This window comes from Sinocyclocheilus anshuiensis, unplaced genomic scaffold (genome assembly GCF_001515605.1).
Source record: "Sinocyclocheilus anshuiensis isolate Anshui unplaced genomic scaffold, SAMN03320099.WGS_v1.1 scaffold583, whole genome shotgun sequence".
In the NCBI taxonomy this organism is placed as follows: Eukaryota; Metazoa; Chordata; class Actinopteri; order Cypriniformes; family Cyprinidae; genus Sinocyclocheilus; species Sinocyclocheilus anshuiensis.
In genome coordinates, this window is record NW_015551025.1 from 443,196 (window position 1) to 457,036 (window position 13,841).

At 37.7% G+C, this 13,841-nt stretch overlaps 2 protein-coding genes across 2 annotated transcripts in view; both read right to left on the reverse strand.

Moving 5' to 3' along the window:
- Positions 1-6,336, reverse strand: part of LOC107661115 (TNF receptor-associated factor 4-like) — a 42,451-nt gene extending 36,115 nt beyond the window's left edge. Inside the window, exon 1 of the mRNA XM_016450588.1 lies at positions 5,849-6,336. Coding sequence (XP_016306074.1) covers positions 5,849-5,991 — 143 coding nt within the window. The 5' untranslated portion in view covers positions 5,992-6,336. The remainder of the gene's footprint in view (positions 1-5,848) is intronic.
- A 1,965-nt stretch (positions 6,337-8,301) lies between these two features.
- The window catches only part of LOC107661116 (serine/threonine-protein kinase Nek8-like), a 14,628-nt gene continuing 9,088 nt past the window's right edge, over positions 8,302-13,841 (reverse strand). Inside the window, exons 12-15 of the mRNA XM_016450589.1 lie at positions 11,248-11,411; positions 11,003-11,155; positions 8,893-9,051; positions 8,302-8,727 (exon numbers count right to left, since the gene is read on the reverse strand). Coding sequence (XP_016306075.1) covers positions 8,699-8,727; positions 8,893-9,051; positions 11,003-11,155; positions 11,248-11,411 — 505 coding nt within the window. The 3' untranslated portion in view covers positions 8,302-8,698. The remainder of the gene's footprint in view (positions 8,728-8,892; positions 9,052-11,002; positions 11,156-11,247; positions 11,412-13,841) is intronic.

A 13,841-nucleotide genomic window follows, 5' to 3' on the forward strand; every position in this document is an offset into this window, starting at 1 on the left:
ATTTCAGAATATAAAGCAATGTTAATTCAGCTCTTAATTTGTCATTATATATATATATATATATATATATAAAACAAAAAGTAACGATAAGAATACAGATAAAGTACCGAATCGATAAGCAGTATCGGTAAGAGTAGTAATACCGTTAAAACCTTAACGATACCCATCCCTACTACATGCTAACATGAAATTCTGCTGGAATCAATAGTTGTGTCCCAAATCGGTATGAAAACTATTTTATTTTTTTATCAATATTCCGAGTTAGTTTTTATTTTATAAGCCTATATATTTTTTGTTTTCTTTTGAATTTTAATTAAAATTTTAGTAATTTAATTGTGTTTTTGCCATTTGTATTAGTTTTAGATTTTTAAATATGTCTATATAGTTTTTTATTCATTTTTATTTAATTTTTAGTTGTAATTATTTTAGTACATCAAATTAAATTAAATGAAAATGAGAAATGTTGCCTTGGTAACTAGCTGAAATAAAATGTTTTTTAATATATATATTTTTTTTTTTATGGTTTTAATTGTAGTTTCAGTTAACCCAAAGGTTGCGAGTTCGAGTCTCAGGTCCGGCAGGGATTGTAGATGGGGGGAGTGAATGTACAGCGCTCTCTTCCACCTTCAATACCACGTCACGACTGAGGTGCCCTTGAGCAAGGCACCGAACCCTCAACTGCTCCCCGGGCGCCATATTTTATTTTATTTAAAAAATAGTTTTAGTTAACTTTTACAACCCTGGAAAGCACTATTTACACTATTTGTACTACAAAAAAAGCATGGAAGTCCATAAGTATTAGTAGAATATGTACACAAGAAGTTCAGACACTAAACAAACAAAGCTAAAGCTTGAATAACAGACTACAAACCAGTAACCACTATCTCACAAAGCACCACATGAAAAAATCCAGGAGTTTATTTGACTTCTAACTTGTCTAAACCATTGCTTAATGCTATAAAGGGTGCCCTTGTATGTGCATTCAGAGATGTTAGCCCATATTATGAGAACCTCTTTTGTGTGATGGCAGTGAACCAAATGCCCTCAGTTCAAGGTTAATCTATTCTGCATTAGCGTCAAGGTCACGTGACTCGAGCTGATTGCCGGAGTGATAAGGCCTGAGGGTCGGCCCCTCCTGACCCTCCCGGCTCTGATTAGGCCTTCTGAGATAACCGCCTTATGCATTCCTCCTTCAGCAGAAACACGCTCCATTTACCACACAACTAAACCAACATGGGCGCAAAGTCAAAGTCCGTCGGTGTGCATGGGACAAATCCAAGTGAATGGTGTTTGATTGAGATGATTCAGGGTTGAATCTGAAACTGACTTTTACAAGGCAAGTCTATAGGAGTGCATGCAGCGTGAGACTCAACCTGAAGTAGCTGGAGGCCCTTTTCTAATAATGGTTAAAACACAGCAGATGGTGATTCATAGTTGTGCAAGAGCATAACCCATGTAGATCCTCACACATATGGCAAAGTTTCCCAATATGACGGCAGGTCTGAACTGATCAGAGGCTTACTGCAGTAACGGATGGAATAACTTTGAATGTGTACTGTATACAACAAAGAAGAAGAGAATGCACGGTTATCACGCAATGTCATTGTCAACACAGCACATACTCATCTTAACACGCTAGCATCCATTTACCACACAAATAAACCAACATGGGCGCAAAGTCAAAGCCCGTCGGTGTGCATGGGACAAATCCAAGTGAATGGTGTTTGATTGAGATGATTCAGGGTTGAATCTGAAACTGACTTTTACGAGGCAAGTCTATAGGAGTGCATGCAGCGTGAGACTCAACCTGAAGTAGCTGGAGGCCCTTTTCTAATAATGGTTAAAACACAGCAGATGGTGATTCATAGTTGTGCAAGAGCATAACCCATGTAGATCCTCACACATATGGCAAAGTTTCCCAATATGACGGCAGGTCTGAACTGATCAGAGGCTTACTGCAGTAACGGATGGAATAACTTTGAATGTGTACTGTATACAACAAAGAAGAAGAGAATGCACGGTTATCACGCAATGTCATTGTCAACACAGCACATACTCATCTTAACACGCTAGCACATGAGTTCCTGATTCTGATATTCACAATACATGTAAACCATGATCTAAACAAATTCAACAAGTAATGTTTAATATAACATTTAGATCAGTGGTTCTCAACCTTTTTGACACCAAGGCCTACCATTGTTCACACAACAATATTCAAAGGATGGGTAACGTTTCCAGCAGTTTGTTTTTACTGGATAAGGATTTTATCTTTTTTTTTTTTTTTACTCACAAATTTCTTTTTGATAAAATATTTTAGATCTTGGCATAACTAGAAAACTATTTATTTTTATTTTATAAAAACACCTATTAAAATTGAATTAATTTACATGGCCTTTCCAGGTCTTGAAATCACTCTTTTAAAATTAAGCTACCTCATATATATTCAAGTTTTCCAAGACCGTGAAAATCCTGGTTCTTCAAAGAATAAAAAAAAAACAGTTGTTGAGGAGGTGAATTAAAATACAAAATATCTTGATTTTTTTGTCATTTAAAAGCTTGTTTTGTCTTATTTTAAGTCATCTTGAGGCCCCCTTGAAAGTTCGCTAAAAGGCCACTTAGTGGGCCCCGGGCCCCTGGTTTAGAGCCCCTGGTTTAGATCAATTTCTCATAATGTGGAGATTCAATTTAATGAAGTTTTAATGTAAATCACTTTCAAATCAATTAAAACTTATGCACAGAATTTCCGAAAGACACAATGAATTCATGAATAGCATTCCATTCTTTAGAATTGGATCTTTTCAATTAATCGGTTGAATCAGTTCACAAAACAGATCTGAATGATTCTACAAAGAAACAGAAATTTGCAAATGAATATTCCAGAAATTGCAATTTGTGCATCTACTCTCTTTAAAATATTTTTTTTAAAAGCTTACCCCCGTAATTATTAATAAAAGCAAAAAAAGGGAGAAGTTTAAAAAAGCAATTTGCCAAATGTGTGGGATGTCTGGTTTATGTGCAATAGGCGCTACACTTTAAATAGGCGTAGCTTTAACTAGTGTTAAAAAGTCACTCATTAGCTGGTGACAAAAGTTGGTAAGTGAGTAAAAACGTAGATTGGCATTCTTCAGAGTGACACAATAATGGCCTGATGATTCGTAAGCATTGTCTGCTTTCATTTAGTCTTCCACAGCACGTCTTTTATTTGTATTATCTCAAGCAGTTTTGAGAAAAAAGAAAACTGAGCACAGCTTCACATTTTAGAAGAATCTTTCTCCTATGTAGGCGTGAGAGGAAAGAGGTTTACTGAGAACAGAACAAACATAAACACAAAGAGCCTTAGGCAAAATGCATCATGTGCTTCCTTTTTCCTCCCGCTATCCAAAAACGTACATGCTAACTCAGTGTTTCTGTGAGAGTCTATAGTGGACATTCAAACCCTGTGACCTTTTATCTTTGAGCAGAGCATCAGCACAAGTTCTGTTTATATTCCACAACATGCAGACAGGAAATAAACAAAACCTGTTTGGATATGTGGAAAATCTAGATAAGATCTTCGCCCTATCCGTGACTCGCACTGTGCCATTGTTGCTGTTGTTTGGTGTTGAATTGATCATGTGTGTTAAAAAAAAATAAATTCAGTCTCTCATGTTCCCTGCTGTGTCCGGATATCAGTGCATGATATAATAATCTGTCAATGTTCTAAATATAAATACAGCGATATTCTATTAGTGTGCAACATTTAAGAAGGCACAATGTAATCTATTTGAACTAATGCCTGACGATGTGTAATGTGTACAGTAACATCCTATTCAACCGGCAACCCGCAGGTCAAATCTGACTCACGTGAGGCTGCCAGTTAACTCACCTAAAAATATATACTACTTTTCAAAAGTTTTTAATATTTATATTCAGCAAGGACACATTAAATTAATCAAAAGTGACAGTAAAGACATTTATAATACTGCCAAAGGTTTATATTTCAAAGAATGAAGCACGGTTTGCACAAAAAATATTAAGTACCACAACTGTTTTGTCACAACACTGATAATAATAAATGTTTCTTGACCAGCAAATCAGCATATTAGAATGATTTCTGAAGGATCATGTGACACTGAAGACTGGAGTAATGATGCTGAAAATTCAGCTTTGCATCACAGGAATAAATTACATTTCAAAATATATTACAATAGAAACCAGTTATTTTAAATTGTAATAATATTTCACAATATTAATGGTTTTACTGTATTCTTGATCAAATAAATGCAGCCTTGGACAGCAAAAGAGACTTAAAAACATTTAAAAGTCTTACTGACACCAAAGTTGCAGTACCAACACTTATTTTTCTAAAACTTATTTCTTTACAGTGAATTTTTCATTTTTATTTGTGCATGACTAATGACGTAAGACTATAACGTCACAGGGGAGAATGTGCATCTCAGCTGTCAATCATTCAGTTTTAAAACCAGTGTGCCATGTTTACAGTGTCAACATGTCATTCTCCAAGCAACTAACTATCCAAATGACTGGATGAAACTTACATAACATTATACACCTAGTACTGAAGTGTCCTTTGTGGGCACTCCTGCTTTATAGAGGTTTACTACTTTTTATAGCTAATACACTTCACTCTTATGGTTATAAGCAGTTTTGGTTGATACTGTAAATGTACTTGTTTAGAATTTCCTGCTAGATGAAAATGAAAGCTATTACACTCATCCTTAATTCACAGTGCAGACAATAAGCATCACACTATATAGCAGAACTTAAAGATGCTTAAAGATTTTTTCACATGACTTGTTATTCAATTTGAGCATCTTTGTTCCATGCATTGCTACGCCGGTCCTACACAACCTAGCAAACAAATTACAAATAACACAAATTAGTGCTGAGCGAACGATCCGGCAGTCTTTCAGTACACCGATTCCAATAAAGGATTCGCTTCCTAATCCAACATGAAGCCCCCCTCAAAGAGCCTTGTAGTGCCTAGGGTCAAAATGTCAGACAGGGCCAGAGCTGAGCGTCTCTACTGCCTGAACATACACACACACACACACACAGGTCTGAAAATATTTTTCTCCCACATTTATGAAGCTATCCCACGACTGGATTTACTAAAGCAAAATATTTACTCAAAAACATTCAAAATATTTACATTCTCCACAAGTACACTTTCTACTTGACTTAACCCATACAAACGAGTTTTGCTGGTATAAACTAATGTATATAGGTTAACTGAGTGATGTTAAGTGAAATAATATTTTTTACTTGAATAAAACCAGTTAATACACGTTATCATTTTAGGTTACTATTTTTGTCAGTGTAGCCTACTTAATGTTAATGACAGGAATTGCTCCGCTATGGTGCTACAAACAAAAACTGCTCTCATATAACTATTGCCATGATGTTGAAGTGTAGAATTTTGATATTGTAATTTGATTAAACTGTTTACCCACCTGTCCTTTCCTTTTCTAAATGTTTCGTGTTGCATAACACATGTAGTAGCTGCTCTATCTGTCAGTATTTGTCTCCTGACGCTACAGCAAACTAACTTCATTTGCGTATAAATTTGCATACAAACATCCCTGGTATCCTATTGGCTGCCAGATCAACTCAAGGCCTACTGGTAGATACAAAACTGTCAATAAGCGCAGATGACTGACATGCGTGTGTTGAAACGATGATGGACGAAACTGTTTATCATTCCCACTTCAGTGTTTTAAACCGCCGACTCCATCGCTTCAAATACTGGTTGTGTGTATCCTCTGTTGTTGTTGTTGTTGTTGCCACGCTTCATTACTCCTTACGCAAAATACACAGTATGTGTTTTTCGGATGTGGCTCCTTACCTGAGAAATTCCTGCAGACAGGTATCACAGAATCGGTGTCCACATGTGGAAACTTGGACGGGTTCCCTCATTGCTTTGCTACACAGAGGACACTGAAAGCGTCTCTTGGGCTTCTCCAGGAATTTGTAGTCAAACCCCGGCATTGCTGGTGTTTACAGTAAGCGTCTATAGGAACTGTCGTTTGTTGTCCTCCGCTTGGAAAGGCGCGGTGACAGAGTCCTTCACGGCGCGCATGTGAAAACTGATATTCACTTGCCAACGACACACAAGCTCCCGTCGGTATTGTCCCGTCTCAGCTTTCTCTTTCGAGCAACACGGCTCGATCCAACATCAGGATGACAGCTTAAACCCAGCAATCTGTCTGTGGGATGAGGCTGTCAATGCAGCGCTAGTGCTTGCTGATGAACCGAGATGATGAGAAAGGTTCACAACGCCTGTCGAGAATAACACTGAGTCTGACAGCCTGGAGACAAAGCTGGGATCCCATCTGTTTGGGCATATAAAGCCCCACCCACTATGCATGAGGGAGGAGCCTAATTTAAATCTCTCTCAGCCTCGCAGAAATCAGAAAGGCAAGCTTATTTTACAGTTATGTACAGTAATGTAACAAGTAAGGGGATTATTTAAATGCTTTACTGTAAATAATTTTCAGGATTTCTCTTGAGGGAAATTCTTCTCACAACCAAATGGTCTTAGAAACTTTTTATCAAAACGTGGTATGCTTGCGATGTGTGCATGTTTTATCGAATTAAAAATAAGGACTAAAATATCACTTCGGAATAAAAACAGCCCAAGATGGTTTTGGCTGGTCTAGCCTGGTCATAGGTGGTTTGCAGACTGGTTTTATATGGGTTTTGACCACTTCTTTAGCTGCTCAGGCTGGTCTTAGCCGGCCAGGCTAGATAAGCTGACCAACCAGCTAAAACCAGATGAACACCAGCTTGGCCAGGCTGGAAGACCAGCTTAATCCAGCTAAGACCAGCCAACCAGCATAGGCTGGTTTTAACTGTTTCAGAAGGGGTGCCTGTCTCCCAGTCTGACCGGCTAAAGAAGTGGTCAAATGTCCTCTAAAACCAGCCTGCAAATTAGCTAAGACCAGGCTTAAAGACCATCTAAAAGCAGCCAACCGGCTTAGGCTGATTTTAGCTTGTGCATTTAAGTATATATGTATGTATTTATTTTCAGCAGGCACTATAATCTTTGTGCTTAACACAAGGTTGTATGAAAACGTTTATGTGCTTATATAAAAATCCCCTCTCCTCATTATTCACAGCCTGAATACATTGAATATAACTGTATAGGAGTTGTATTGCTCCACAATTTTACATTAATATGAAAAATATTAGATGTACATAAATATAAATGCAAATTTAGAACGTAAACTGATAAAACTACATAAAAAGTGCATACAATATTTATTAAAAACATTGTCATCATTATTAAAAACATCCATACAACGGCAATAACTGGATTGTTGGAAACAAAAGGTTGCAAAAAGTTATTTGTAAGGCAAACGACTCCCTCTATCGGTGGAAAGCACACGAGCAGACATTACGTCAACAGAACAGCACAAAAAATGGAATTAGTTATATAGTTTATTCGAGGTAGACTATTTAATAGTTCGGCTTCATTTAAACATAGTATACTCTCGTCAACGTTTAATATGTTTTGCATAGAAAAGCGCGCGCTACACAAGTGACACGTTGTGAGCGTCACATATTGCACAAGAATTACATCATGATGGACGCATGAGCTGTGTATCCTGCCATGTTGATGGTATTCATCCGAGTATGAGTATGCTTTTTGATATGCATTAATATTAATATTTATTGTGATTGTTTTAGCTATAAAATAGCAGTAGTTTTGGTTACACTGCTTTAAGGTGTCCTTGTTACAGTGTAATTATATATTTAAGTACCGAGTAATATTAATTAATGTACTTATAGAGTTAGGGTTAGGTTTTGGTTTAGTGTTAGTTGCAACTTGCAAGTAATTATGCATAATTTACTGTTATTGCTACAGTAAAACATGTGTAATAAGGACACTGTAAAATAAGTGTCACCATAGTTAATAATTGTCAATGATTATAATTACATTAACAATTAAACACTGTTATTGTTGTTGTTGTTGTTGTTAGCAATATAATTAGCTCTAAATTCTAAATATATATTTATTACTAAAGATTTAAGAATTTATTGTTGGCCACAAAGAAGAGTGCTCACATACGAACTGTCATAATGTTCAGGTACATATTTCTAATACACTTTAGAAACTGTGTTTTATGCAGCAATTTATTATCTCATTATTATAACTTTTTTTTTCCCCCCAGTTTTCCAGGCAGTCTGACCTTAGTGAGGAATTAAGCATTATTTACAATGTGTCCTATTATTGTTATTATTATTATTATTAGCAGTATAAAGAATATATTATTCTAAACTATAAATATATATTACTAATGCTTTTTAAATAATTTATTTTTGTCCACAAGAGCCCTCGTAATGCCCAGGCAGTATTTATGATACACTTTAGAAACTGTTTTAACAATTTCAATTATTGTTCAATTATGTGTTAACATAAGAAGCACATAATTATCTTCATATAGTTGTTGTTTTTGTTTGTTTCAGTTTTTTCCTAATCAGGCATTATTTACAATGCTACATAAAAATAATAATAATAATTATTATTGTTGTTGTTATTGTTATAAAAAGCTTTGCATACAGTGTCTGTTACATTATAAGCACAACTGCATAGCTTAACATTCCTAATGAATCCACACTGGTGTCCTCATGGACAGGAGCTGAGCCTCTCTTCTGCGGAGTGTGTGCAGTAATTTGGGCAGAGGCAGTGATGTCACTTTGGAACGGGCTCTTCAAAAAATGCTGAGGAGAGAAATGATGAAGGAGAATATAGTCAAGAGTGTTTTAACAATGACAACAACCTTTGTAATTCCAAATCAACAGTAGATAATTACAATAAAGACATTACAATAAATGTCCATTCAAGAACTGTTAACATTCATAAAAGAAATTATGGCTGCACATTACGTTTCACAGCCAACAGTGTGTTTCCATGGCAACAAGCCACTGACGTGACAGTGTAAGGGTGGCTCTCATCGAGCTGCACTGCCTTTGGTTTCCCAGAATCCTCTTCTTTCCGTCCAAGCCGACCACGTGCCCCTTTACCCCAGGTGTACACTTCCCCCTCTGCCGAATCAAGGAGCAGAACATTTACTCACAATTCAAAATCATTTGGCTGAATGACATCTTTGTCCTTGTTTCTTTGCATGTCAGATCCTCTGAGAATCATGAATGAACAAAGACAACATGAAACAATAAAGGTCTTCGGAGTCTTGTAAGCCTCTGGGACACAGTCGGGGTTACATTCTGACCTTTAGCCACATGTCACATTAAAGAACCCACCTGGCCCCACTAGAGCTCATTCTGTGTCTGAAGCAGTTAATGGCGTGATAGCAGCCTTGTCTGAAGCCATTGCCATTATTTTAGCTGCTGTAGTTTTTTGCCTGTATAGTTTGGTTGCCAGGTCCAATTTTATTCCCCCCAAAAAAAGAAATATATTATGTTACATTAGATTAGATTAGTTTAGATACTTTATTATTATGTTATTGAATATTATCTATATTATTATTACATTATTGAATATTATCTATTTGAAATATATTTTGCTTTTTGCCTATTTTTAAGACCATTCATTTTTTATTTATTTATTTGTTTATTTTTGTATTGTGGCATTACTTTTATCCAAATTGTCATAAACATATACATAATTATAATATTATATATATATATTGTGGCGAGTATCCTGAGTCCAGATTAGCGTCTCCCTGGAAATGCTGCTGCCACACTGATCACCGACGCACAACACCTGTGCGCGATGAGTGGCGCACCTGGAGCTCGTTCCCGCTGGCCTTAAAAGCCAGGAGAAGAGACACCAGCGGGAAGGCACCCCGGAGCTCCAGGCGACATTAATGCTTGTTTCTCCTTGTTCACAGACTCCGAAGGCACCCTGGGAGAGGGATCTGCACCACGGCACTTCACCCCACGATGCCGCTGGTTAAGGTACATCTCGTGACCGCCCAGCACGCCCCGCAACGGCTGTACGACCGGCCCGCCCAGGCCCGGGAGTTCCAACCAGGCGATCGAGTGGTGGTACTGGTCCCGACAGCTGCGTGCAAGTTTCTGGCGACCTGGCAGGGGCCCTACACCGTAGTGGAACGGATGGGACCGGTGACGTACCGGGTGCGGCAACCGGGCCGCCGACGGACGGAGCAAATCTACCACGTCAACTTGCTCAAGAAGTGGGTTCCCCGGCCCGAGCAACTCGCCGCGCAGTCCAGATTAGCGTCGCCCTGGAAACGCCGCTGCCACACTGATCACCGATGCACAACACCTGTGCGCGATGAGTGGCACACCTGGAGCTCGTTCCCGCTGGCCTTAAAAGCCAGGAGAAGAGACACCAGCGGGAAGGCACCCCGGAGCTCCAGGCGACATTAATGCTTGTTTCTCCTTGTTCACAGACTCCGAAGGCACCCTGGGAGAGGGATCTGCACCACGGCACTTCACCCCACGAGCACCACGCTGAGACGGGCACCGAGCACCATTCATCAGAGCACGTGTGATCAGTGTGTGGGCTAATAAATCACCCTCTGGGGCTCTTTCGACCAGTACCGAGTCTGCATTCTCATTCACCCCGCGACAATATATATATATACATATAATATTATATTATATTATTGAATATTATCTATCTTAAATACTTTGCTTTTTTGCCTATTTTTAAGACCATTACATTTCTTTGTATTGTAACATTATTTTCCACCAATTGTCATTAACGTATAAATTTATATTATATTATATTATACTATATTATATTTAGTTTTTTGCCTGTTTTTAGGGCCATTAAGTTTCTTTGTATTGTGACATTATTTTCCTCCAGTTGTCATTAACATACTGTGTAAAAAAAGGTGTAATTTTCACAGTAATTGTTTTTTTTTATTTTGTAATCTTATCACGTAAACTAAAACAAGAATATAATAAATTCTTAATCTTATTCTTCTCATTTCTTTTCTTTTCATTTGATTTTAGGGTGAAATATGACCTGTTTGGTGAGATTCACTAATACATATGTCTTGTTTACCTGCTCCAATAGCCAGAGTGAAAGCGTCGCCACACGCGGCCATGGAGATCCCCTGCAGTCCTGACACTTGATAGGGCACTCGACTGCTTCGGCGGGAACTGCAGCCAAGCTGCCCATGCTGGTTACTGCCGAAGGTGAAACACTGACCTTTCTCTGCATTTAGGGCACATTCATAGTTTATAAGTCAATCCTCAGATTAAATCATAACAGCACACTGAACTGTAGTGTAAATGAAGTGCTCTGACCTGTGACTGCAACAGAGTGTGCTGTGCCGATGTCTATATAAACAATCTTCTCAGCATTTAGAGGAGCCGACTGGACGGGCTGGAACGTGTGGACCTCCTCCACCTGACAGTGAGATGGGGGCTCCTCTGCGCCAGAGACCTTATCCAAACCCAGCTTGTTAAATCTGCATTTAGGAATTTGAGTTATTTATTCATTCAAATATCACTTTAGCAGCCCTATGTGAAAAATAAGTGCACTTAATTGTCTTGCATGTGCACTTGTAGTGTACTTCAAATCTTAAAAGTATATTTTTGAGTAAAAATGTTTAAGTATAAAAGTATAAAACTATACTTGCAGATGATATAATATTAATAATGAAATACAAGGTCGCTTAAGGGCACTTAAAGAGAGTACAATTTCATGACTATATTTAAAAAAAAAATACTTAAGTAATTTTTTTTTTTTTAAAGTGCACTTTGTAATAATGTTACATTTTAAAATTGACTCAAATTTACTTAAAATAAAAATATTTTTAATAAGGGGACCTGCAACTGTTTGTTTCCCAACATTCTTCAAAATATCTTCTTTTATGTTCCACAGAAGAAAGAAACTTGTGCAACTTTGGATCAACATGAAGTTGAGTAAAAAACAACATAATTTTTATTCTTGGGTGAATTATCCCTTTATATATTTATGTATAATTTTTTAAGGACATTATTTCTGTAATATGTAATATTTTGTATGCTAAAGTGTACTTCACAACCACATCTGGTAATTCTGTAAGAATTATAAATTCTTTAGAAAAATACATGTGGCTGACAGGGTGTGACTGTTATTTAAAATATGGACACTGTGTTGGTCATTTCCTGTGATGAAATGTCTTCAGCATTCACAGTCCTTTCAAATGCTAGAGCAAGAATGAGGAGTGTTAACTCCCTAAACTGGTTTGGCAAACTTTTAAAAACTGCCTAAGACAGCTAAGAAAGAAATTCATTGAGATATTTTAACATTTTGGGATTCATTATTATTTATAATTGTGATTAGATTCATGACAGGTTTCAAATCCACTTTGAGGCTCATTAACCAGCAACACAATGAAGTCTAGGCACGTTTAGAAATCTGTGACACTTAATACTTCAACCAACCACATGCTGTCTGAAGTTTCAGCAAATTATGCTGCCTTCAAGTCATGTCAGAATCTCATATTTATGAGATTAGTGCATGTCATGATTACATTACACAAGAGAAATCTGGGTTTTCTGTGAGCCCTGTTTTTCCGCGCTAGAAATGAGAAGCGTGTCAGTTGCGAATCTGAACCTAAATAATTAGGTTTAAATTAATAATGGGTGTATAATTTAATATGTACATATTTCGTACTAAATATCCACATTACCCACCATTCAGTGTGAAAGACTAAAAATAAATAATAATAATAAAAAAATGATTTACTCGGTGCAACTTATAACATCCAAGTGAAAGATATAACACTAACATGTCCAAAAAAAACAAAAAACAGAATCACTGAGTTGGAAAAAGGATCACCCCCTTCCTAAAAATGACTTGTAAACTCAATCAGGTGTAGCTAATCACCTTCTCAATGACACACAAAGCCATTTGATTTTTAACTGTGATCAGCTGAGGTCAAATGTGGCTTGTATGGGAGGGGTGCAAGAAAAAAGCCACTCCTGAAGAAAGGCCACATGCAGTCACGACTGAGCTTTGCCAAAACGCACATTCTGAGGTAGATGAGACTAAAATTGAATTATTTGGCCTCAACACCAAACGATATGTCTAGCGGAAATCCAATACAGCTCACCATCCAGATAACAGCATTCCTTCAGTAAAGCATGGAGGTGGTAATATCCTGATCTGGGGTGTTTCTGCAGCAGGGACTGGAGCACTTGTCAGGATAGAAGGAAAATGGATGGGGCAAAATATCGTAAAATTCTTGAGGAAAATCTGCTGTCCTCTGCCAGAAAGTTGTCAATGAGAAGAAGGTTTACCTTCCAACATGACAATGACCCAAAGCACAAAGCAAAACTGAGCAGACAGTGGGTGAAGTAGAAAAACGTGAATGTACTTGCATGGCCTAGTCAGAGCCCAGACTTAAACCCCATTGAAAATCTGTGGAATGACTTGAAGACTGCATCAAATTTAACTGAACTTGAGCAGTTCTGCAAAGAAGAGTGGGCAAATATTGCAAAATCTACATGTTAGTAGAGACAGATCCCAACAGACTAAAGCCTTAAAGCAAAAGGTGGTTCAACAAAATACTGACACAAGGGGGTGATCCGTTTTCCAACTCAGTGAATCTGTTTTTTTATTTTAAAGGGGTGGTTGATTGAAAATTCTGGCGGTTTAATGCCTACAAAAACGGCTGGTAGGGACTACAACAAGTTACTTCCCGGGTGCGTGACATCACAAACCCAGATAAACCCCGCCCTCGGGAAAAGGCAGCAAAGGGGGCGAGTTCTTAATACTGTTCCTCGTGTCCCCCTGCTCTGCACACGCTGTGCATCTCTCTCTCTCTCTCTCTTCTCTCTCTCCTCTCTCTCATCAAGCTCAGCTCCAACAATGAACTGTTACAATTATACACTTATTTTCACTTTTCACA